A 27,044-nucleotide genomic window follows, 5' to 3' on the forward strand; every position below is an offset into this window, starting at 1 on the left:
TGTGCGCCACTACCAGAGAGAGAAGACCCGCACACTGCAACTAGAGAGAAGCCTGTGCACCACAATGAAGAGCCCACGTGCCTCAATGAAGATCCCCCATATGCTGCAACTAAGACCCAATAGAGCCAAAAAAGGAAGAAAAAAAAAAAAGCTATAATGAAAAGTTTTAAATATCTGTGGTCCTATCAATAGGCCATAGAAGGCAATGAAGGGCCTTTCATTAGGTTAGGGTAGAAAAATTAGAGCATTTATAAAAGAATGACTAATGAATTGAAGCACATAAAATATATAAAAATCTGAATTTAAAATGATACTCAGAATTCATCTTTCATCGTGAGAGGTTGCTATGGCATTGATTCATTGCTCTAAAAATAGGTAAGTAAAAGAAGAAAAATCAAGCACTTACCTGCCTTTCCTGTACAGATTATATTTCTGGATAGTCAGAGAGTTATGGATAGAAAGTTTTTTCATAAAAGAATTATAATTTATATGCATAAAAAATACACATTAACAAAAATAAAAGCTGAAGACAAATAGGAAAACGTGCAATGTATAACAAAAGCCCAATATCTTAAATATGTAGAGAGACTTTCCAGCTACACAGTGCCTGATGTTCAATGCATTTAACACAGTGGCTGGTAAAAGTTGGCATCCTAGAAGTCTGTTCAATAATCCACTTTCCTTTTTTTTCTCTTTTCATTAATAAAACATTAATTTTATCCGATATAACTTTAAAGTTTATATAATACGTTTTGGAAATTACTGTAATAATATTATCAGAATTTTAATGCTAAAAAGAACTTGAAAGATCATCTAATTTAATGTCCTTTTACAGAGAAAGCAATTGTTACATGGATAGATTAGCCAGTAAGTGCAGTTTTTAGTTTAAGGTAACTTTTGTATAAACATTTCCTAGGAAATGTACCTGATATTTTTAAACTTGTAGTTTCCTCAAGTTACCTCAAAGCTCAGAGCTCTTTGATTTTACTTTTTGGATTTCATTTATCTTAGAGTACTTTTCTTTTGGCATTTTATACTCTAGAATTAGGTATTTCAGATTTAAAAGTTTACTGATACCAATTTGCAGAATTTTAATTTTTTTTTTTTTTTTTTAAAGGCTGAATCATGTCAGGGAGATTTAAGTACATTGGCAAGTGTGGTTACATCATTAGCAAACCTTGGAAAAACTAAAGATCTTTCTCAAAATAGTAATGAAATGTCTGTGATTGAAAGCTTAAGCAATGGTGATACCTCTTTGTGTGAATTTCATCAAGAAATGCAGACTAATGGTGATGTTTCAAGGTAAGGTCTGTTTTGATTATGTGTCCTTTTGCTCAAGTGTCCTTTAGTATTTCTTAAAATATGTTTATGTTAAATATTATTTATAGAAGTTTCAAAAAACATATTTCTATTAGACTTAGAAAACTTAAGGCATAAGTAAATTTTAATTCAAAATTCTATTCAATATAAAATGTCCAGCAGGTTACATTGTAAACAGTGAGCCATAAGTGAATATGATAAGATTAGAAATGTAGTCATAAAATTCAGGAATTTTTTTTTTCAGTAAAGATGATAATTTGGTTCTGAATTTTCAGATATCTTAGTTGCCAGATTTTATCTTTTGTGTATTTAAAGTTAAATATTTGTCTTTCTAGGCAGTCATGTTCATTTTCACCACCAATTTCTAGTGATGAAAATAGATTTTAAAAACTTAGTTGAATCAATTACGATTTTAAGTTTATACTTCAGGAAACTCGTATCAGAATTCTACTTTTCCTTCTTTTGGTATTAATACTTAGGATGCAGAAACCAGATTTTTTCAGGCTTTTTTCACACTATTCATCTTCTGAAATATTGAAGAAACTGCATTTAAGAGTCTCAAATAAGTACTTTGTTAAATATGAGATTTTAAAGAACTGTAGAAGGCATTTCATTGTAAAATATGGGGAGCTATTTTGACTAGTTAATTTGCTAATATTATTTGCCATCCTGATCTCAAATTCTTATAGTTCAGATATAGCTATGTTACCATAAGTTTTAAAGTATTCTCTGAATTTTTAAACAAAATTAAAACCTAACTTTGTGTTGTGTAGAATACAATAAAGTCAACATAAGTTCTTGCCCTTGGTTTTCTAAATAACTTATGTATGTAAAATAAATGGGCTGATACCTTGTAGTATCAAACGTATAACTTGTAAAAGCATATTTTCATACCAAAGCGTAAGAATTTTTCTCCCCTTAAATTACATAAGTTTTTTTAAAAGACTTTAATCCTCTGGTAAAATACATTAATATAATAATATAGTTTTTCATACGATATATTTGAAGTTTAATTTGTTGCTTTTGGAGAGAGTGAGTCAAAGACATCACTGAAATAGAATGCTCAGTGATACACCAAAGTTCTATTTTCTAAACAATTTTTAAGGCCTAAATCTTAACTTCAGAATTTTATGTAGAATTTTCATTTTGTGGAGATTGGCCAAGCTCACAGCTTCTGATGTCTCCTTATAGGGCATTTGACACTCTTGCAAAAGCATTGAATCCTGGAGAGAGCACAGCCTGTCAGAGCTCAGTAGAGGGCATGGAAGGAAACGTACATCTAATTGCTGGAGACTCAAGCATAAATTACATCGAAAAAGAGGGGCCACTTCTCAGCGATTCACATGTAGCTTTCAGGGTATTTCTATATATATGTATATATATATATTTCATAATTCTTATGTTGGTTACCATTTTGATTTTAATTGTACTTTCAAAAATCAAAGTATATTTGTTGTGCTTTTAAAGTCAGAAATACCCCTGATAGAATTTGAGACAGCAGCTAAAACATATAAAATAATGGCTCAATAAAACATCCTGTTTATAAATCATAGTCATTATATCAAATAATGTGTTTAAGAGTATAAAAGTTAGCTTTTAGAAAATTTAGACATTTTTTTCATTTAGACTCTATTAAATATAGTTTTATTGATGGTGGTATTTTTAACTTAAATATTGGCATTTGTGATGTGTTGAATCCACTGGTTTATCCAGCGCCTAGCTACTACTACTTTAGTGTAAACCAGTTATCTAAGACCCAGATATTCTGCTTTTACCAAGTAACTACAAAGAACACAATTAATTATATATTGCCCCAATTAGCTAGCTCTCAGCATTATTTTTTTAATTTTTTTAAATTTTATTTTATTTTTTTGCGGTACGCGGGCCTCTCGCTGTTGTGGCCTCTCCCGCTGCGGAGCACAGGCTCCGGACGCGCAGGCTCAGCGGCCATGGCCCATGGGCCCAGCTGCTCTGTGGCATGTGGGATCTTCCTGAACCGGGGCACGAACCCCTGTCCCCTGCATCGGCAGGCAGACTCTCAACCACTGCGCCACCAGGGAAGCTCTCAGCTTTATTTTAAGAAGGTTAAAATTATTTAATTCTAACTTCTGTTTTTTAACTTTTTATACTTTAACCACTTGGAGAAGGTACATTTGTAATTTCTTTTTTGCTTCCTTAAATATGTTAATTTATGATGGAAACAATACATGTGGAATACTAGAAACAATGCATGTAGAATATTAGAAAATAACTTTCTGGCATTTGATTTGTCATTCAAATAATATTTGGACCACAGCTATAGAGAGGCTGACCATTGAGGCCCTACATTAAGACCCTGCTGTTTTGACCCCTCCATTTTAACCGTTCTTTATCTTTGCTCTGCCAGCTCTGAGTACTGTCAGCAAATCATATGCAAGTGATTCCAAGTACTTAGGAGATTTCAATTAGCAATGCATAGCAGTCCTGGAATACCTGAGGGTAGTTGCTCTTAACTTTACTGTAGATTATAAATTTCCATGGATTTCTTACAAAAATATGCACAGTTATCAAATAGATATGTGTGCTACTGGCAGAAATAATGAACACAAAATAAATCTAACATTGGCCAGAACTGCATATGATAAAATTTATTCTTGTAAAATTTGACTTGTAGAAATGGCCCAGAGAAAACTCACAGTGACTTAAATAATTCTGTAATTTGATATAGGCAATAAAACATATCAGTGAAACCAATCTTTATGGAACATTTCACCAAAGATAATTTACATGGAAAAAATTAGAAATGTTTTACTTGCACTTTACAAGAAAAAAATTTATGGGGGCTGTAAGAACAGGCAGTGGGAATAATCAGTGTCATTCTTTAAAAATTTGTTTTGGACAGGTGAATTGGGGAAATTAGAACTTTTTTTTCCCTTCTAGAATTGGTTTTTTTTCATTCTGTCTTTGACCCGCCATACTCTGGGTATCCTCAGAATCAGCACTATGAAGTTTCTTGCTCTCCTGGAAAGGACAGCTCCTTCCTTCTCTGATTCTTATTTACAGCCTCTTGAGTTTTACTTTTCAGTGAGTTCCCAGCCTGGTACTGTCATGATTAGTTCTCTCATTGAGATTTTATTGTCATGAGTTTCAAGCCCTGATATCTATAATCAAAAATTCAGTCCTCTCAGTTGCTGAACTAACTAGCATTTTGTTTCTCTCTGGCATTTTTGTGTGCAGTGCAGTTTGCACTTGCTTTCATGCACATTCTTTCATTTGAGCCTCACCACGGTCTGTTGAGAAGCTTTGTATTTTTATTGTCGTTTTGTAAATGAGAAGAGGTTTGGAGGCCTTCGTTGTCTTATTGAAAGCATTCCAGACATTAAGAAGAAATAGTCTAATATGTAACTTGCATTTTGATTCTGAAGAATCTAGAACAATAGTAATATTTAACATTTTTATTAAACTTTAGTTTCTGGTGTGATTTCATATACTTTATTCCACTTGATTTTTTTAAATTTCCTATACAAATAATCACGGTGGATAGAATTACCATTTAAAAATAAGCATATGAGACAGAGGTAGGTATTTCTAAAACTGTTCTTCTCTGATGTTCATTATCTCAATATTAGAATCACAGTCCTTCTAGTCACCATGTTTGATGTTTGGGAGACATTGTCATTCTCCCCAAACCTCACTACCTTCCATTCCATGACAGAATCCTAACCATTCTATTGTTTGAATTTCTCGCTTCCTCTTCATTTTTACTGCCATATTTCATTCCTTTACAATTTTTTTACTTAAACTGTTAATAGTAATTAACCTTTGCTTCCAGTCTCCTCATCTTGTCCTGTGCACTGGTAGCAGAGTGATATTTGTTAAAAAAAACAATCCAGTTATGCTTCTGCGCTGCCTAAAATTCTTCAGTAGTTTTCCATTGCCCATCGTTTCTCAGACATGCCTGCCCCTTTCTTGGCCCTCTCTATAGCTCATTCAGTTTCCATTTTATTCCTCTGTTGAGACTACAACACCTAGCTTAGTGGCTCACAGTGAAAGATGCAGTAATATGGTTGCTGAATTACTATGTAATCCAGGGTCACACAGCTAATTATTGACAAGTTGGAAGTATTATAGAATGCAGGTCTGCTAATTCAAGTCAAATGATTTTTTATTTTATTTATTTATTTATTTATTTTTGGCTGCTTTGGGTCTTTGTTGCTACACGGGGGCTTTCTCTAGTTGTGGCGAGTGGGGGCTACTCTTCGATGCAGTGCACGGGCTTCTCATTGCAGTGGTTTCTCTTGTTGCGGAGCACAGGCTCTAGGCGCGTGGGCTTCAGTAGTTGTGGCATGTGAGCTCAGTAGTTGTGGCTTGCAGGCTCTAGAGCACAGCCTCAGTAGTTGTGGCACACGGGCTTAGTTGCTCCACAGCATGTGGGATCTTCCAGACCAGGGCTCAAACCCGTGTCCCATGCATTGGCAGGCAGATTCTTAACCACTGAGCCACCAGGGAAGTCCCCAGACAGCTTTTTAGAAGCTGTATCATTCAGCCTGTTTTCAGAACTGCTAGAAAGGTAATTGCAGACAAGTAATGACTTCTAAAATAGGTAGCCAAGTTTAGTTCATGTCAACACTCTTTTTAAAAATCATCTTAATAAATGTGCATAATTTGAAAAATGTGTTTAATTCAATTTATAAACCAGAAAATCCACAGGCATTTTTGGGAAACTTTAACACCTTTGTAGTAGAAATTTACCTTCTCTGTATAGAGGAAGAAATCTTCGTCTTTTCAATCTAAAAGACCTGTTGAATGAATTGTTTCTTCAGCTAGCATTGGCTTTCTGATTGATATTGCTAGAGGTATATCTTGCTTTAAGAAAATTAAGTATGTAAAATAGATAAATTGCAAGCCATTTCCTCTCTCTATAAAATAATACAACATGGCAGTCTTTTGAATAATGAATTCTTCTAGTATATATTGCAAGTGGTTTCAGTTTTATGATTAGAGCAACAGAGACTTTGCAACGTTGTCACCACTGTTGTGTAAATCAGGGTGCATCTGTACTTTTAGCCCTTATATCCAGTTTTTACATATTATAAGTATTTCATTTGTTTAAAAGTGATTTTAAACTACTTAGCAAAGGGTAATCTTGTTTTTGCATCTTATTCCTCCCCCCTTAAAACTAGTAATCTTTGGTAATCCCCGACTTTTCAGGCTTTTTTTCCCCTACTCACCTTAGACAGTCCTGAAAATGTATGATAGTTCCCAATTTTTTTTTATATACTTATATGCAGAAACCGTTGCATCCTAATAATTATATTTATCATGCTCAATATCTGCTTACCTACAGTTCTTTTAAGAATTGTCTTAAGTAATGTTATTTTAATTTACTGTTCCAGTAAACATTTCTTAAACATTTAAAAAATTATCTTTTCACACATGGAATTTCAACTGTCAGTTGCCCTGTTGTTTTATTACTTGACACCATTTATAAGTAGATAAACCATTTATGGCTAATATTGAACAAAGGAAGTTAATATTTTTTGCATTTTTATATAACATTTCCAGAGAACTTTGATATCATTTTGATGAAAACCTTTGATCTGTTTGGCATCGTAGACACCTTTGAGAATCTGATAAAAGCTATATATGCCTTCCCCAGAAAAATACATATGGACGTATCCACCCATCCCACCATAGAGGTAGCCACTGTTAACTGTGTGGTGTATCTCCTCCTGTCACATATATAATATAATACATATAAAATGTATATGTGTATATACATACTCTCTTCTTAACATAAATTGGGTCATCTACATATTATTTTGCTGTTTTTTTCTACGTAGATGTCTGTGAAATGTTTTTCCTATGCTATCTCAGTTTATCTTACTAATTTTAATGCCTACAGGGTACCTTATAGCATGGATTATTCTTTTTCTTAGAGATAGAAGATTGGGTTATTGCCAGCATTTAATTTCTCTGTTAAGAGTGGTGCTGAAATGGACATCCTTATATGTGCTTTTTTGTGCACATATGCAAGTATCTTTTTGGAATAGAGATTTAGAAGTGGCACGGTTAGGTCATAGGATAAACTCAATTTAAAAATTTTGATAGATACAGCCAAATTGCCCGTCACTTTACCAATACTCAGAAGTATGTGTTTCCCTGTATCATCACCTATGCTTGATATTATTGATCATTTTAATAATTTTAAAATAGAAAAAAAGTTTCTTATGGATGAAATTACATTTCATTTATAGCAATAAAAGTTCTCTTTAACAAGATTTTCAAAAATGCTTTTAGAAGTATTTTGATGTAGGATATTTATTTCCAACACATTTAAAATAATTACCTACGGTCTGCAGTACAGACTGATAGATAGCCTGTGAGCATTATGGCCACAGACACATTTTGTTTTACCTGTAGATTAAATGGGGAGATTTTACAAAAAAGCTGCTCTTTGAAAACTTGAAAGAGCTGGTAGTACTGAGCCCAGATTCCCATAAGTTTTCAGTGTGTTGAATTCAAGTCACAGTCGTGCCCTTTATCTGGGAATATGCACTTTCCAAATGGCATCAGCAGGCTCACTTCACTCATTATTCTCCTGACCCTGTAAGCATTTGAATTTGCTATCCCCGTAGCCTAAATGAAAGGGACATTTAACATAAAGGATTGCTCCTTAAACTGAATTTGTTGTATATCACTGTTAATGAAGGGAGGGAAGGAAAAGACATGTTGTTAGACCAAGACAAAAAATAATTTTTAAAAAACAACCAGATGTCATGGTTGGTATTTGTTAAGTGGAATTCTGCTTTATCTGAATTTGCTTTGTTAGAAACTGTGGTCTTCTCATTTATTCTAAATCCTATTTTTAGCTGTAAAATCTAGTGACTTGGATTATTTCAAGATTTGCCTTTGGGTTAATATATTAGTTATTTGATATGTTTACATTTAACTTTTTCAAAGAAATGATGATTTAGAATTGTCCGACGTAAGATATCTTACCTCAGTCCCTGTTCGCACTAGCTCACCATGCCATCTCCTATGCCTGAGTACCTGAATGTGCACTACATTGGGGAGTCTGCCTCCAGACTGCTGTTCTTATCAATGCACTGGGCACTTTCGATTCCTTCCTTCCAGGCTCTAGGGTAAGTGTCTTGAAGTCCTTGAATATAAGTGTGATTTTCTAGCACAGACGTACATTAGGCAAGAAGTTTTATTTTGGGAGGATTTGATTAAAGGGGGGGGAAATTATATAACATTATAACTTGAAATTTTGTCATTTATATGATGAATCATGACAGGTGGTATTTACTGTATATTATTTTTATATGAAAGATTATCTGAACTTCATAATTTGACTAAGTTAATAATTTGAATGAAGTAAATGCAGTGGATCTGATAAATCATGGCCAGCATTTGTAATAGGCCATCTTTGATTGGCTTAAATTAGGGAGGCTCTAGGGATGTCTTGGGGTTGTTGTTTCCCTCTACCACCACTGTTTCAGTGTCACCTCAGGCTTGTTAATAAGGTGCTGAAACTTGTATACACTGAATATGTTTGAAAATAGAATCATGTGGTTGCCCAACAAAAAGGGTAAGAAAATGTAAATTACCCCATACCACCACTGTGATGATTTGGAAATTTGGTTTGCCACTAAAGGGCACATCTGTACTCTGTTTGAATTAGATGGTAATGGAAAATGGTCTACTGTAAGAAACCCGAGCTTTATCTAAAGTTTGCCAGATTTACTTATATTGCTTTAAAGTAACTGGGATGAAGAAGCAAAGAGACCATGGAAAAAGTTAAGCCCATAGTTAGAAAAGTATTGTTTGAGTTGTAGGACCTTACTCTACAATATGATTTCATAAACAGTTCAGTTTCATATCCTGTACATCTGTTTTCCCATTCGCCAAATAGGAATAATAACTGCTCATTCTTTATCCTTAGAGAATATTTTGAATATAACTAAAAAACATATCTGAATCATGACTGTAAAAGGCATATATAGAACCCCACTATAATTTGACTTATTAATCAGTGTTGGATGTACCATGCATTAAATCATGTACTTAAATAATATAGTTGCATAGACTAAAAGCCTGATTTAGAATGGTTAACCTTCCATTTAAAATGATTGATAGCCCTCTCTCTCAAAATAACATTTAACTTTTAGGATTTCTCCAGTCTGCTTAAGAAAAAATTAAAATACAATGTAAATTTACATGTTAACAGTTTATTTATTTTAAAGCATTAAGTGTGATTCCTTAAGCTTGTAACTGGCATACATATGCCTTGAAAAGTAACCTGGTGATATTTTTCATAATAGGCTATCAATTATTATAGTAAAAATCAAAAGGAAAGATGTAGCAGGGAGTGATTTGAATTCCTTGAGTTGGTTATAACACCATTGATCTTAAGTATGTCTGTTAAATTGAGTGTGATTATCCTATAGAAATAGTCCGAATGTTGGAGAAACCAGAAATGAAGCCTGGAGTTTCCAGTTATAATATAATTTTATAGTGGCAGCCACAATTCCCTGTGATCTGTATTGAAAAATCAGTTTCAATATAACTGCCACGGAACTCTTTGCAATTAGAATTAACTATTGTGTAGCATTTGAAGTCATTAATTGCTACGTAAACTCTTATTTATTATCACTATCTAGATAATTTATAGTTTGAATTAATCAGATGATGACAACTAAGTACTAATGATGGGAAATTCTTTTATGCTGTAATAAAAGCTATTCTGAGTCTCCTAGAAACTGGCATTGCTTGCATTTTTATCTCTAGATACAAAACTTGGAAACAAAGCCCTAATTTTACAGAGAGAAACAAAGCAACGTTACTCATTTTCTAAAAGTCAAGTTTGTTTTGGTCAATTTAATGGAAGGGAACAGTAGTTTAAAGACTCTTATACAGTGGGTAGTTAATACTATTTGTATTTTACAATCTTCCTCTGTTTTACAAGGATGTTACTTTTCTGTTTAAGATTTGTAGTTTCAATACTTACAGGAATTCAGTTGTTTTTCAGTTCTATCTGCATAATTTAGGTAAGTGACTACAGTAATAGATTCATTTGGCGGGAGGGGCACTGGACATGATTTGTCTGGAGTAAAGGCAGCAGTCCTCTTTAACTAGATTCTTGTAACCGAAAGTTCCAAGCTATCACCATTTGCTACAGGAGACTTTACTGAATAATTTAAAAACCTTCCATTAAATGCTAACCCTGAAAGTTGACGCTTTAAAATCCTACTGAAACAGAGTAATGTTTACTATAACTGTGGGTTTGAAACCAGTTCTCTTGCCATATCACTACTTTTCCCTAAGGAAAAAACAGATGCTACCAGGTAAAGTATAATGCCTTGCTTATATAAAGCCCAATGGTTAGGTTATCCCCAGGTATAGGTGAGTTCAAAAGTCATATTCCTTTATCAAAATAAATAGCATAAACGATGATCTGATCTCTGATTATGAGTACTACATACATATTTTAATGAACATTAACAATGTAGTACAATTGTTAGAGGAAAATACCTATATCTATTTGTGAACCTATATCTATTTGTGAAAGAAGTTATGTTTACTGTTATGCAACTTATTGTATTTATTAACACTTGCGTTGCACCTGACTGCCTCCTCTACCCAGCTCTTTTTGCTTCTCAAAGGAAAGATGTTTTGCAAATAGGTGGTATAATGTGACTACAATAGTCATTTGTTTGTTTTCCCTAACAAGAAAAAACTGGCAGCACACATGCCCTTACACCACAGATATTAGCCTTGAATGGAGGAGGTCTCTGCTGAGAAATGTAACTGTAGCATTTTACTTCCTAAAATTTGTAATGATTTATTTTAAAAAAGCGTAGACTTTGACCACCTTGGTTCAAATTCTGGATTTATTCGTTTGCTAGCTCTGTTATTTAACTGAGGCTCCACTTCTACATCTGTAAATTAGCAGAAATGCTTCTTTGCAGGTCATGCTACTTAAGGGAGCTGATCGGTGTAAACTTCTTCAACGCAGTGCTGCTGACAAAGTAGATAGTAAATGCTCACTTTCCTTCATACTCTTAGGAACCTTCTTTCTAAAGGAGACTTGCTGTTTTTCTTTCTGAATGAACTTTGAAGAAACATACTTGAACAATATAGCTAACTGTACTACAAGGATTTTATGTTTTGGATAAAAAGTGTAAATAGAGGGACTTCCCTGGAGGTCCAGTGGTTAAGACTTTGTCTTCCAATGCAGGGGGTGCGGGTTTGATCCCTGGGCTGGGAACTAAGATCGCACATGCCTTGTGGCCAAAAAACTACAACATAAAACAGAAGCAATACTGTAACAAATTCAATAAAGACTTTAAAAATGGTCCACATCAAAAAAAAATCTTAAAAAAATGTAAATAGATATCTTTCTATAATTGATCTCTGCGTTTCGCTCTTTCACTTTTCCTTTGGAAACAAAATAATCTGGTGGTTAATTCCTCAATTGCCACTTTTCATCTTTTTTCCTTAGGGGTACTCATCCTTTGCACTGATACTCCTTAATGTTTTCTCTGAGTCTTCCTCAACAATGCCGACATATTTTCTTACTAAGAGCTGTAGCACAGGCCATTAAAAACTTTGACTTTTTTAATCAGTTGGCTCTGTTCTTTTCCCTGTTCTTTGTTCACTGGTTGATTACCTTGGTTAGCTGTTTCCTCTTTTAAACTTCAGAATCAGCGGTTAAGGTGAAAACCGAATTACTTCAGACTTTTCCATCATGTTTGCTTTTAACCTTTTCCTCATGTTTGTAAAATGTTAAAGTAATACTTACGTATAGCAATATAAAGTAAAACTTTACTCTCCAGAGGTAACTAACCCCACTGTTAAAGTTTGGTTTCCTACCAGATCTTTTCCATGCCACATTCAATCAAATACACAAACACTTACACATCCTATTCTTTGCCTTTCTTTTTACACTTATATAATGGACGTCTTATATCAGCATGTGTATTCTCCTATTGTTCTTAATGGCTACCTAAGTATTCCATTTTATGGATTTATTATAGTTTACTTATCCCTTATTAGTAAACATTTGGGTTGTTGGCTAGTGTTTTCTGGTGGTCATGTTATATCCAAAGCTACAGTAAGCGTTGTAGCATTGTATATATATATTTTCCTACTTGTGTTAGTATTTCTACAAAATAGCTTCTTACAGCTGGAATTGTTGAGTCTAAGAGGGTATATACATTATAGTTTTTTGGCAGGTACTACCAAATTGTCCTCCAGAAAACTATTCAGTCAGTTTATGCTTATACAAGCAATGAATGAGAATGAATGCTTATTTCCTCACACCCTCCTCAATACTGGATTTTATCCATCTTTTCTGATAAATGAAAGTAGTATCTTGTTATCTTTTATTTCATTTGATTTAGTTTGAAAATGAATCTTTTTCTTTTTTTCTTTTTTTTTTTTGGTCATGCAGCTTGCAGGATCTTAGTTCCCCAACCAGGGATTGAACCCGGGTCCTTGGCAGTGAGAGCATGGAGTCCTAACCACTGGACCACCAGGGAATTTCCAAGATTGAAATTTTAATCATTTTTATATGGAGATTTTTTTTTAATTTATTTTTGGCTGTGTTAGATCTTTATTGCTGCACACAGGCTTTCTCTAGTTGTGGGGGGCAGGGGCTACTCTTTGTTGTGGAGCGTGGGCTTCAGTAGTTGTGACATGCAGGCTTCAGTAGTTGTGGCTTGCGGGCTCTAGAGCACAGGCTCAGTAGTTGTGGCACACGGGCTTAGTTGCTCCGTGGCGTATGGGATCTTCCCTGACCAGGGCTCGAACCCATGTCCCCTGCATTGGCAGGTGGATTCTTAACCACTGTGCCACCAGGGAAGCCCTATATGGAGATTTAAAAATACTGATTTTCTCTTCATTTAAACTTTACTTTCAAATAGATTTTGATAGCCAATTTCTTATGGCAAGTAATTCTTCTCAGATACTGAATGGAAATGAGAGATCAGCTTGGAGATAAAATTTCACCTGAATAATTCCCACTGAAAAAAATTACTTTCTGTACTCTGAAGTTGACAATATTAGCATTTGTTTGAATATATTCAATTCTTAAATAAAATGTAATGTTGTAAAGGTGGCTATGGTTCTTAACTTGATGAATGATTTATGTTAAACATGCTGATTATCCTATCGATTATCCTAATTTTAAAGATTTATTAAGAAAAAGGTTTAAGTGCCTTTTATCAGGATGTACATATTTCCTATAGGATGTTCTTAGCACCTTAAATCTCTTTAGAGAAAGGGAAAAGAAATCTCATTCTTTTGTTACCTTGTTTATAATAAAGTATATAGTTCTTGGTTTAAAGATTACTTAAATGGAAAATGGTTGTGAGTTCTCACTTCTGCCTATTCTGTATCCGCCACAATCAGAAATCATTTGCAGATTCATTTTATATGCTGTCTTCTGTGCAGTTCACTGAGATACAGAAATGAATAAAGGAGTCTGTGCATTCAATGAGGTTTTAATCTAGTATAGGAGACAGATTCCTAAACCAATAAATTAGAATACCATGAAATAAGTATAAAATATAAGTATATTTATGGCACTGAAGGGGTGTAATTAACTATCTTGGGGAGAAGAATGTGGTAAGAGAATGTTTCAGTTAAAAAGTGAGCTCTGGGACTTCCCTGGCGGACCAGTGGTTAAGGCTCTGCGCTTCCATTGCAGGGGGCACAGTTTCGATCCCTGATTGGAGAATTCACATCCCACATGCTGTGCAGCACAGCAAAATATAAGTGAGCTCTGAGTTATATTTTGAGGGATAAATAGGAATTAGCCAGTAAAACAAATTGGGGAAAGCGCATTCCAAGAAGGGAGGGCAGCATTTAGTAATTCAGTCATCAGTTTTTATTGAACACCTACTACATGCTGGTTATCACCTCAACAGGTTTACTATTGTTCTTCCCTCTTCCTGGAATACTAGTTCTCTAGGGTTTTTTTGTTTGTGTTTAAGTTCTTTCCCATCTTTCTCTACTTAGATATCAGCCCCTCAGAAAGGCCTTCTCTCTACTCCCACCCCATTTTCCAATGCATCATCCTACTTTATAGTAATGTAGAATTTTCATTACCAGAAACTAATGTTTGTATAACCGTATATATATGTGTGTGTATAATATTTATATAAAATATTTGAAGTGATTTTTTTTTTATTATGTTTCCCTTCTGTTTCATGAAGGCAGACTTTATTCATCTTGTTTATTGCTTTTTCTCCAATGCCTAGAACAGTACCTGGCATATACTTTATTGTTATGGCCTATTCACATAATTCTTATATTTGTGTCTCATAACAACTCTTTGAGCAAGATATAGGGCATATAGTGTCTCTGTATTTTATATAGTTAAGCAGCTGAGACCCAGGACTCTTATTTGCCTAATTTCAGTCAGTGGATCTAGGCTTCATAACCCTGGTGGCTTGACTCCTATTCCAGTACTTGTTTTACTTTCTCAAGCTGCTGAGATTTTTTTATTCAGAAACTCAGGAAAAGCCTTCTGACCTTTCTTATCTTTGCTACTCCTAGCAAAATCTTTGGTGTCTCATTTATGGGATACTTATATCTCATCTGAAACATAGAATAAACCAATTCTCCCAGGAAATTGGTTGGTTATCTGTCATCAGATAATTCTAACTGCCCTTTTTAAGAAGGTTTTTAAATGTATGCTTTTGCTTTTAATTTTTTTTTAAACACCTTTACTCCATCTGTTTCCATGAAATGTGGGCTTAAAGCCCCAACACTTAGTTTGAAATACTACTTGCAACTGTTCTTATAAACTGGCTGATTGATTAATGAACTAGCAAATTAAATTTCTAAACCTTATCAACTAAAGTCAGGTACACAAAATAAAGAATTGATCAAGTCCATTCCCGGTTGGCCATTTAGAATAATTTTAGTTCAGTAACATTGTATTTTTAAATATATGAGTCAGTTGTAAAGTTTTATAAAATGTATTTTAATATTTGATATTTGTTTATTTTGTTTTTATAGGCAAGAAAACAGTATATTATTGGTGAAAGCCTACTGGAATGAACTTTTTACTCTTGGTCTTGCCCAGTGCTGGCAAGTGATGAATGTAGCAACTATATTAGCGACATTTGTCAATTGTCTTCACAGTAGCCTTCAACAAGGTAAAAAGCACCTTACTTATTTCCTTTGCTAGGATATAAGGGGGGGCATCAGTTTTATAGTATTATGTTTAAAGTTAGGTATTAAAAGATACCAACATCCTTTTTACTTTAGATAATTTTTACATTTTGATAAATTCATTCATTAATCACCCCAAAATAGTTTTAAATGAGAGCACAACAAAACTGAAACAAGCGTATTTAAGTGCTATTTCTGATCAGGCCTTGTGAATTTTTTGTACTTGGATATACATTCCAAAGAATCCAGGGTAAGTTATATAGAGATGATCAAATATTTATAAATGTATACTTCCCACCAGTTGTTTTTTTTTTTGGTGGGGGTGCTGTGTTGGGTCTTCGTTGCCGTGCATGGGCTTTCTCTAGTTGCGGCGAGCAGGGGCTACTCTTTGTTGGGGTGCACACTCTTCTCATTGCGGTGGCTTCTCTTGTTGCGGAGCATGGGCTCTAGGCAGGCAGGCTCAGTAGTTGTGGCTTGTGGGCTCTAGAGCACAGGCTCAGTAGTTGTGGTGCACGGGCTTAGTTGCTCCGCGGCATGTGGGATCTTCCCGGACCAGGGATCAAACCGGTGTCCCCTGCATTGGCTGGCAGATTCTTAACCACTGCACTACCAGGGAAGTCCCCCCACCAGTTTTTAAACTGCCTTTCTTCATTGTAGCCCTTTGAATCCCAAGATAGGCTAAACTTTTTTTTTTAGTCAATTCATCAGGATGTATTCTCTCACTTAAACGGTACTAAAGAGTCACAGAATAATCCTAAGTCTTTTTCCTTTTCTTGATGCCAAGGTGATTACAACTCCCATTCATTTGAGGAGACAGGCAGGCAGGCACTGATTTATAAATGTTTAGCTTCAGAATGGCTTGTGACTAACCAAGAAGGTACCCCATCCTCAAGTGGGAAGAACTACTTTTTTGAGTTCAGGAATAATTTATAAGTTGAGAATTACATTTACTTCCTTTGCATATTCCATTTCCCATTGTTTTACATTATTTTTAAAATATCTGCTTCCTCCTCTTATTTAAGGGCAGAGAAATAACCTTAAAATCTCATCGACAGTAGATCTACCAGAAGGCAGTACTATATAAACACAATAAATTTTAAAAGTTATAAAATTTTATTTTACTCAGATTTTCTTTGATCTTGGCAGTATTTTTTGCTATTTGTTTTTGTTGTAGTAGTATGGGTAACTTAAAAATCTAGATGGTTTTGCTTATTTTTTTCAACCAATATAAGCTTAAATAAAACCCTGTTACCAAAATTTGAGTCGTTTGTACTTTGGTTGGTTGGCCAGTTTTTTAGTCTTTATAGCTTATCTTTTCAAAGGTATGTCTTGAAAGGAAACATTACATTTAGGGTATTTTATATTAACAGCCTTTTGTTTTTTCTTGAACAACGTCTGAAGATCATTAATTATTTCATTTAAACTTGCAGAGATACTGAATTTTAAACATTTTAAAAATTGGTTATATACAGAGCTGGAAATTAGAAAGAAATATATTGGATAAAAATAGTCATGCATTTTTGCTGAAAATTAGAAGCTTTTGTTTGTTTCCTTGTTTTTAATTAAAGATAAAATGTCAACAGAAAGAAGAAAATTATTGATGGAACACATCTTCAAACTACAGGAGTTTTGTAACAGCATGGTAAAACTCTGCATTGATGGATATGAATATGCCTACCTGAAGGCAATAGTACTCTTCAGTCCAGGTATATAAACATTTACTTTTTCTTTAAAATACAGTGTTTGAGGATGTGTAGAAATTAGAACCCTCATGCATTGCTTGGGACTGTACATTGATGCAAAGTGGAAACAACCCAAGTGTCCATCAAACGAATGAATAAACAAAATATAGTATATAGATACAATGGAATATCATTCAGCCATAAAAAGTAATGAAATTCTGATACATGCCACCATGGATGAACCTTGAAAACAGTATGCAAGTGAAAGAAACCAGTCACAAAAGACCACATATTATATGATTCCGTTTATCTGAAGTGTCTAGAATAGGCAAATCTGTAGAGAGATTAGTGGCTACCAGGGACTAAGGAGAGGGGAGAGTGGAGAGTGACTGCTGATGGGTACAGTTTCTTTTGGGGTGAACAGAAATGTTCTAAAATTAGATTGTGGTGATGGTTGCACAGCTCTGAATATACTAAAAGAACTATTGAATTGTATACTTTAAATTGGTGAAATTTATGGATGTTAGACATCTGCGTATGAAAAGGAAAATTGAAGAAATCAGTGAAATGACATCATAGACTTTCAGTCCTGTTCAACACTTGAATGTTTAGATATATTTTGCTAGGCATCATTAAAAGGCAAAAAGAGAGGTGAGGATTGCTTTGTTAATGGGTTAAATTTCCAAACATCTTATTAGAGTTTCCAGCAAATAGAAAAATGGATCTCTTATCTTTCTGCCAGTTTCTAGTTTCCATGTATAGTAAAATGACAGTAAAGCTAACAATCAATTTTAGAATACGAAAAATTGACTGTTCTCTTAGGCTCTGTATTTTTTCATTTTGGTATGTATTTCTGTTACTGTGTATGATAAAATTATCTGAGGAAACCTGCTTCTTACCTTCAACGATATCAGTAAGATAATTAAAGCTTTTTTGTACTATTTCTCCTAATGTTCAGGTAAGTTAATAACATGTATCACCATTTTTATCACAACCAATTTGCCACCTTCATTTTCCTTAAAATTGAAAGAACATAGATTCAACAATAGAATTATAATGTAATTTTGTTTTACTAAGTATTCTATTTCTATTTGCTACTTTTTTTATTCTCTTCAGTCAGGGCAGCACTTTCCATATTTTAGGCATAAGTTTCATGAAATTCTTTTAACATTTACATTTTAGTAAAATATTTATATAGGTTATTTCATGTTGGTATATTCTTTTGATAGAGATGATGTTCAGAGTTTCATAATTTTATAAGTAATTTTTTAACTTAACCATGGTGAAAAGAAGGTTTTCTTACTAAAAAAATATAGAATATAATCTTCATGAGGGGTGGGTGAAATGGGTGAAGGAGGATCAGGAGGTACAAACTTCCAGTTTATAAAATAAATAAGTCACAGTGATGTAATTTACAGCTTGGTGACAATAGTCACTATATTATAAACTTGAAAGTTGCTAGAAAGTAAATCTTAAAAGTTCTCGTCATAAGAAAAAAATGTTTTGCAACTTTGAATGTAACAGGTGGTAACTAGACTTATTGTGGTGATCATTTTGCAGTGTATACAAATGTCAAATCATTATCTTGTATACCTTAAACAGATATAATGTATGTCAATTATACTTGTTAAAATATATATTATTTTAATTTAAAGAATTTTAAAGAATGTAATCTGCAGATATTTCATTGGTTAAAAATACTTTCAATACTGTATGCTAACACATATATATGGAATCTAAAAAAAAAAAATGGTTCTGAAGAACCTACGGGCAGGACAGGAATAAAGACACAGACATAGAGAATGGTCTTGAGGACATGGGGAGGGCAAAGGGTAAGCTGGGACGAAGTGAGAGAGTGGCATGGACTTATATACACTACCAAATGTAAAATAGATGGCTAGTGGGAAGCAGCCGCGTAGCACAGGGAGATCAGCTCGGTGCTTTGTGACCACCTAGAGGGGTGGGATAGGGAGGGTGAGAGGGAGACGCAGGAGGGAGGGGATATGGGGATATATGTATATGTATAGCTGATTTACTTTGTTATATAAAGCAGAAACTGACACACCATTGTAAAGCAATTATACTCCAGTAAAGATGTTAAAAAAAAATACTTTTAACTAAGCTAAGTCATTTTTTTGTTTCTGTTGAAAGCAAACCGATCAAAATCCCTTCCACCACTTTTGGAATAGAAAAACCTGTTTATTTTATTTGAACCCAGTGGTTTCAGTTTTTATTAGATGTTAGAATACATGTATGAGATAAAATAGTTTTAAGGGTTTAAAGTACAATGCCTGGCGTTTAGTGGTTGGGTTATTAAATATATTATTTGTGGAATGAAAGAGCCACACATATGATGGGGCTTTTTTTTTGACTGAATTATTTTTCCCACCCCCTTCCATCTCCACTTGGTGCCTTATTAAATGAGTATTCAGAACTAAAGTAACAATATATTCCTTAATGTTTCAGATCATCCAGGCCTAGAAAACATGCAACAGATTGAGAAATTTCAGGAAAAGGCTTATGTGGAATTCCAAGATTATATAACCAAAACATATCCAGATGACACCTACAGGTATCTAGAAGTTAAATACTGTTTAATTAAATTCATCTTAAAATTTTTTGTGAATCTTATTTCATTATTTTCCATTCCAAGTGTAATTAAATTTAGTCAACTTTGACCTTTGAAATAGTTAATGCTATTAAAAGTGGTAGTGTATTGTTGCAAGTACTTTACATGTAATATTTTATGTAAGGAGACTTTAGCACAGAGAGGTTAAGTAACTTGCTCAGAGTCACACAATAAACAGCAGAGCCAGGTAGTCTGACTCTCACACCCAAACTCTTTCTTCAGTTGAAATAATGGATTTTATTAGTAAAAGGGACGAAAAATGGATGAATAATAAAACACCATTAGACTATTAGATAATTAATTTTGAAATTTGGCTTATGATATTTCTAACAAGGTATTTACCATTGTCCTTTCAGAAAAAAATCACTTTTTAAATAAAATAAACTCAATTTTTGAGTAACTAAGCATTTGGCATCAGAGCCAGAGTACGTGGGTTTGACGCCCGACCCTGTCACTTACTAGCAGTATGGCTTTGGGCAAGTTATTTAACTTCTGTTTCAGTTTCTTTACCTGTAAAATGCAGATAATGGTACCCACCTTTTATAATTAGTATAAGGATTAAATCAGTTAATATATAGTCAAAGAGCTTAGAGTAGTGCCTTTTACAAAGAGGGCTATATAAATGTGTTTACTAGTATTATTAATTTAACATACTTCAAACTTCATAACTTATTATATTTTACATATAATTTTTTACATATGTTAAATAACATGTTTATTAGTCAGGTCCATCATGAAAATCAGCTGTAGTTTATCTAACCAGTTTTCCTATGCCTCCTCCTACCAATTCTGTGTATATAGCTCAGCTGGTGGGAACAGACAGGAAATGAGTAGTTTGAGCAGTGGAGTGCATGGCTACAGAAAGGTTACTTAATTCTGGGGCTGCTGGTTTCACTTGTTCTCAAGTGTTAGAGTCGAAGGCCTTAGAAAAGAGGAAGGATAAATGTGCCACCAACTTTTCAGAAAGGTGGTTCTTTTGGTGTTGGTTTTGTTATGATTTTTTTTTTCAATTTTTTAAAGTTTCAAAAGTTGTCTTATACCTCATTATACAAATAAATACAGTATTTAAAATGTTCCTCCTTTTTGACATAACAGCTGCTTGCTGATCTCTGTTTGATTAGGTTCCAGGTTCTTGGACCTCTGGAACTCTTTCTTAGTTTCTTACATTCCTAATTATTTTAAAATAATACATTATCTTTAGATAGCAGTTTATAATGCTATCTAAAGCTTTATATATACTTTTGCACAAGACATTGTCCTGCCTTTAAGAACCTCACTAGCACAGAAACTGGCAAGGATCATTTTGTTGATTGTCACAACACTGTGAAAGAGACAGGGAGTGATGGCTTACATGCATTCACATAGCTAAGGGGTAATTGAATCAGGATTTGGATCTAATGGTTTTGATTCCATAATTTATGCTCTTCCCAGTAATAACAACTATTGCCTATTTTACTATTCCCAGTACTTTTTTGAAAAGCAAAACCAAGAAAACTGTAATCATTGAGCCTCATGTATCCTGATAACATAAAACATTGCTGTTCTTAAAACCTCGAATGAGCTCCTAAGCTGTTAAATTTATAACTTGATCCACAGTTTAATAACTTAGTTCCATGGTCCGTAAAACCAACTGGAGGTAGCACAGCATAGCAGTTAAGAGCAAGGCTTTCCAATGAAGTCTGACAGACTGAATATATATCCAGGTGATTGTCATACACTCTAAGGCTTGAGAATACTAAAGGTTTTATTTTTTTTTTTAATTTTTTTTATTTTTTTGCCATACGCGGGCCTCTCACTGTTGTGGCCTCTCCGCTGAGGAGCACAGGCTCCAGACGCACAGGCTCAGCGGCCATGGCTCATGGGCCTAGCCACTCCATGGCATGTGGGATCTTCCCGGACCAGGGCACGAACCCGTGTCCCCTGCATCGGCAGGCGGACTCTCAACCACTGTGCCACCAGGGAAGCCCTAAAGGTTTTATTTTAAGTTCTGAAAACTAGATCTTTATTAAATTAGGCCACAGACAGTATTCATGCAGAAATTACTTATATCTTTCTACTAAATCACTCTTTGATTTACAGCCTTGTTCCCCCTTCCTTTTGTCTTTTGAGGTTGTCCAGACTACTACTCAGATTGCCAGCTTTGAGGTTGATGAACGCTACTATCACCGAAGAATTGTTTTTCAAAGGTCTCATTGGCAACGTACGAATTGACAGTGTCATCCCACATATTTTAAAAATGGAACCTGCAGATTATAACTCACAAATAATTGGTCACAGCATTTGAAAGCTGAGATCTCAGTTTAAACTGATTGTTCTTTCTAACTGGAACACAAGAAGACACCAAATTGAACTCATTGCTTCCAGGGCATCTGGAAGTTTTCACTTTAAAGAGTAACCAAAAACCAAGATATTTTTATCTTCCTTAAGAAGAATTTTTGAAGTGACTAGGCAGGTAGCAGGAATTAGAATTTCCCTTCCTGTCTTATTTGAGTGAGTAAAAAATACTATGAATTTATTCTTGGCTGAGATGACACCTAGAGCCGTCACCTCTTGACTAATATCTCCTTTTATCTTATAAAACAAATAAATAAGTCTCTCTTTTTTTCCCAGAATTGTGTTCTATTCATGTTTAACTTCATTATGAACTACTACAAACACTTAATGGTCAGAAACCCCTAAAGAGGATTTTCTTGCATTTTACTCTTCTATATTATAATCTGTTTGTTTTAATTACCTGTCAAAAGAAGATTATTTTATGCTCAGTGGTATAATGATAACATTAGAACTATAGGAAATAATAAGTGAATATAGGTATTTTTTTGTCTTTTGTAAATATCATGGCACCATTAGCATATATCATTCTCATTGCTGGCAATGAGACATAGGCCATTTGTGATCCTTTTAGTGTTGTATATTATTAGTTATAAGCACTTTTTATTTATGTATGTAGCAGAAAATTGTTTTTGAGAATAAGAGGGTTCATGTTTTAATATTTTTGGTTTACTGTGTTACAAAAGTAGCAGAGACTGATTGAGCCCCAAATGTTTCAATATTTCAAAATAGATATTAAAATTGTTGCTCTTCCATTCCACAGAAAGCATCTATCATCTCTCCCTCTTTTCTGACCTGCATTTGTAGTTTCCTGACCCTTCTATGGGTTTTAAACAATTTCTTTTAGGTCATTAGAAATACCTACTTTGTGAAATAATGGATTTATTGTAGCCAATCTATGTTTTCAAGATGAGTTAGACAATTATTTTAAAGCAATTGATAATTTTTTAAGACTTCAGGTTTTTAGCATATAAAGGAATATGCACTGATTTTTCACTGTAAAGTGGGGAAGGGCTGTTTTAACAATAGTATGAGCATCAGCCTGAAGTGCTGCCTTGTTACTACCACAGCAGAAGCATTTTAGGCTCCTTGGATGTCTTCCACAGTAATGTTTTCCTTAGCAAAACCTAATACTGTTAAATATTTCTTTGCTGTAATTTCATAATTAATTATTTTGGTATGTCTATTTGTTGGCTTTTTTTTAAATATGGAGATTTTATTGCACTCAGAGTACATTTTTTATAAAGATTTTTGCAATAGAAGAGAAGCAGAATTTGGGGGAAGGGTATGGATTTTACTAATAGTTACTTTATAGTAAATAAGAAGTTTTAAAGTATCAATTTACAGTCTTTATCAACTTATTAAGGGAAACATTTTTCCCTATTTAAAACATGAATTTTGTCAACAGGTTTATTTATAATTATCAGCTGGGAAAACTACATTTAGTACAAAATACTTAGATGGAAAAATCAGTAGGTTTATATCTTTATAAACCCAGTGAAGTAAGCCAGGGATTCAAGAAAAAATTCTTTTAAATAATGTACTAATGGTTAATTAAGATACATGTTTCAGGTATTTTTCCTGATTATAGTTATATTTGGAAGTGTTTTTTAAAACTATATTAAAATGTGATCTGCATTACAAATTTCTGTTTTCTGCCAATATATTTGATTTCAGAGTCCTGTTTCTTCAGTGTTTGGTCATCCTTTTGTTTGTTCCATTGTTAAGAAATCTCTGGTAAGATTTATTACAGTACTTTCAGGAAGGGAGGAGTATGGAGAACATTTTTCATATCCCAGTATTTTAGGATGATTTACAATTCAGTTTGAAGACTTGCAAATATTGCAGTTTGACTATTCCTTAAAAATCTTTCTCTCCTGAAATCTCAGTAAAGTGTAACCACACAATGACAAATGAAACAGGAGAGAAGAAATCAAAGGATAAGAGAGTTGAATAAATTTTTGGAAAACAAAATGCAGGTAAAGAAAGACTGACTTAACAGAGCCAGAACCAAGGAAACTGAATGCCTGCAAAAGGTGGTACATTGAGAAGAAGCCAGTATACCAATGTCCAGAAACAACGTTCAGTACCCGGAGGATCCAAGTGCTCATTTTCAGAGATGGTACTTGGGGCATAAAAAAAGGATTGGTTGCAAATCTGTTGACAGAATCATTGAACTATCTTTCTCTATGCTTACTTAAGTCAGGTGACCAGTTTCTTTCTTTCTTTTTTTTTTTCTTCTTTTTTTGGCCACGGCATGCGGGGTCTTAGTTCTCCCTACCAGGGATCACATCCATGTCCCCTACAGTGGAAATGCGGAATCTTAACCACTGGACCGCCAGAGAAGTCCCCAGGTGACCACTTTTAATCCTTCAACCTTTTCAAGCAGGAGGCCAGAGGTTAATAACCTTGAGTAACTAAACCAGAAGATCATAGGATTTATAGGATACCAGGGATAAGAGAAGGCTTGGATTAGATAGTGTTGAAAATACGGATTAAGTGAAAGTCTGCATTGAATATGGGTGCCCTAAGCGTGTTCCCAGAATGCTGCCTACTGGATATAGGCTTCTCTGCCAGGATTCTTCTCTTTGGAGAAACTAATCGACCCCAGAGAAAAGATCTCCAGACACTCGCTTTTGGTTGTGCCTTGATAAGAAGACTACTTGCCATTTTATCACTCTTCAGTGAATCCCAGTATTTCCAAGTCATATATGTCATGAGGTTTCCATTCAGCTTTCTAGTGCCTACTATTAAATATGAACATAGAACCAGGATCATCAGATATTTGAGGAAAATTTCTAATACATAAGAGATCAGATATAATCTGATGGGTGGGGGCAGATACAATGCAGTGATCAGTAAAGTACCCCCAAATATAATTAATATTTTGAAAGAAAGTAGATGTATTCATTAAATGAAAACAGTATGCTTTGAAAAGGAAAAGGAAAATGTGGAGCAAATTTTCTGGAAATTTAAAATGATAGCCAAAGCAGTTCATTAGAAGGGTTGGAAGATAAAATTGTTGAGGAACGCACCCTGAAAGTACAGTTGACCTTTGAACAACACAGGTGTTAGGCATACAACCAACTGCAAATCCTATAGTACTATAGTATGTATTTATTGAAAAAAATGTGCGTGTAAGTGGACCCACACAGTTGAAACCTGTGTTGTTCAAGGGTCGACTGTATAACCAAAAGACAAAGAAATAGAAAATGAGAAAAGACAAAATTAGAGAATCAGAGCAGGATGGCTAACATTTTAATAGTAAGAATCTAAGAGAAAAGACTTGAAGTAAGGAAATTACTAAATAATACAAGAAAAGTTCCACAGGACTTGTGCCTCTTAGGTTGAAAGATTGACCCGTTAAATGAAAGAAGATCCATACCATTCTTGAAATCAGAACAGTATAATCAAAGAAGATAATGTATTGCTGCTTCTAGCAGTATTGTGGAATAGATACCCTGAAGGCCTCTGATCTATTGCTGGGCTCACAAGAAGTGGCATGAGTTCTCAAAGAAGCTAAGGTTGTTGCAGGTCACGAACCCTCCCTGGTCCTGGCAGAAGCAAATAAAAATCTCAGGAGAAAACATTCATAATTTAGATCAGAGTTTTGCACACTTTTCTGTAAAGGGCCAGAATGTCATTATTTTGACTTTGAGGACCTTACCATGTCTGAAGCAACTACCCTGGTGTTGTGCAAAAGCAGCTATATAGACTATACGTAAATGAGTGAGCATGGCAGTGGTCCAATAAAACATTGACAAAATCAGGTAGTGAACTGGACCTAGCCCTTGGGGTGTAGTTTGCTGAACTCTAATTTAGAATCCCAACTGTCACAGATTAAGCTCAACCAAATATGAGCTCACAAAATTATCAAACTCACAAGGAAACAAGCCACTGAGTGAGCCAGCAATAAGCAATATATATGGACCCTGAATGATAATGTTAGATATTGAAATTGTACATGATTATAACTGTACATGATACGTCTTAAGAAGAAAAAAATGGAATCAAAAAGTAAGCAAGAAACAGGAACAACAAGGATGACCAAACAGACGTTAAAGCAAGCAGAAGCAACATTTAGAAATTTAAAAAAACTTGGTGAAATCTTAAAAAGCAATCCATGGTGAAAGACTATGCCTTCGACACATACATGATTCAGACCCCTTCCTAAAACTACATTGAAGCACAGCCAAGGATTCTTTTAAGGCATTATCTCATATACACAAAAATACTGTTAGAGAAATGAGAGCCACAAAATTTTGAAAGCTGGAAAAAATATTAGTTGTGATCAACTCAGCAGACTTAGCTTCAGTGGGTAAATCTGAGAAGCAACCTGATTTGCACCCAGTTTGGCAATACCAAGTGTAGAGTGTATGGAGCAACCCTTGTACATTGATGGTGGCAGTGTCGGTTGGTAACAATCATCTGCAGTCATTTTACATTATATAGTAAAGTTTAACATGCATGTATCTGTTATTTGCCCTAGAGAAACTCTTATGTGTGTATCATGAGGCATACAAAAATGTTCATGTTCGCGTTGTAAGAGCAAGAAAACAGTCTGTACTACTTCTGGAGGAGTAGGAGCAGGATGCAAACAGGGTAGGACATACAAGGGGCTACCAGAGTGTACGTGGTGCTCCAGTTCTCTATTGCTTTGTAACAAACCACCCCAAAAAGTGGTGGTTTAAAACAACAAAATGTATTGTGCTCTAATCTGCGAGGTCAGAGCTTGGCAGGGACAGCTTATCTGATCCATGCAGCCACAGCTGCGTCAGCTCAGTGGGCAGGGGTTGGAATCTTTGGAATCACTCACACATGTGTCTGGAAGACACGTAGTGGCTATCTGCTGGGACTTCAGGTGAGGCTAAAACCAGAAGGCTTTCATATTGGCTCTGATTTCTGCATCAAAGATG

General features: G+C 34.5%; 1 protein-coding gene across 4 annotated transcripts in view; it reads left to right on the forward strand.

The window, feature by feature from the left end:
• The window catches only part of NR2C1 (nuclear receptor subfamily 2 group C member 1), a 42,458-nt gene extending 18,699 nt beyond the window's left edge, over window positions 1-23,759 (forward strand). Inside the window, exons 8-14 of one of the 4 annotated variants that reach the window (XM_024754388.1) lie at window positions 1,118-1,302; window positions 2,512-2,677; window positions 8,323-8,444; window positions 15,331-15,470; window positions 17,070-17,192; window positions 19,635-19,740; window positions 21,907-23,759. In XM_024754388.1, the coding sequence (XP_024610156.1) occupies window positions 1,118-1,302; window positions 2,512-2,677; window positions 8,323-8,444; window positions 15,331-15,470; window positions 17,070-17,192; window positions 19,635-19,740; window positions 21,907-22,081 (1,017 nt within the window). In that variant the 3' untranslated portion in view covers window positions 22,082-23,759. Of the gene's footprint in view, window positions 1-1,117; window positions 1,303-2,511; window positions 2,678-8,322; window positions 8,445-15,330; window positions 15,471-17,054; window positions 17,193-19,634; window positions 19,741-21,906 lie in introns of all 4 variants that reach the window. The other 3 variants (XM_024754387.1, XM_024754386.1, XM_024754389.1) reach the window with 3 other exon arrangements.
• The last annotated feature ends 3,285 nt before the right edge of the window (window positions 23,760-27,044 follow it).

The sequence above is a fragment of the Neophocaena asiaeorientalis genome, unplaced genomic scaffold, assembly GCF_003031525.2.
Source record: "Neophocaena asiaeorientalis asiaeorientalis breed wild unplaced genomic scaffold, Neophocaena_asiaeorientalis_V1.1 scaffold92, whole genome shotgun sequence".
Taxonomy (NCBI): Eukaryota; Metazoa; Chordata; class Mammalia; order Artiodactyla; family Phocoenidae; genus Neophocaena; species Neophocaena asiaeorientalis.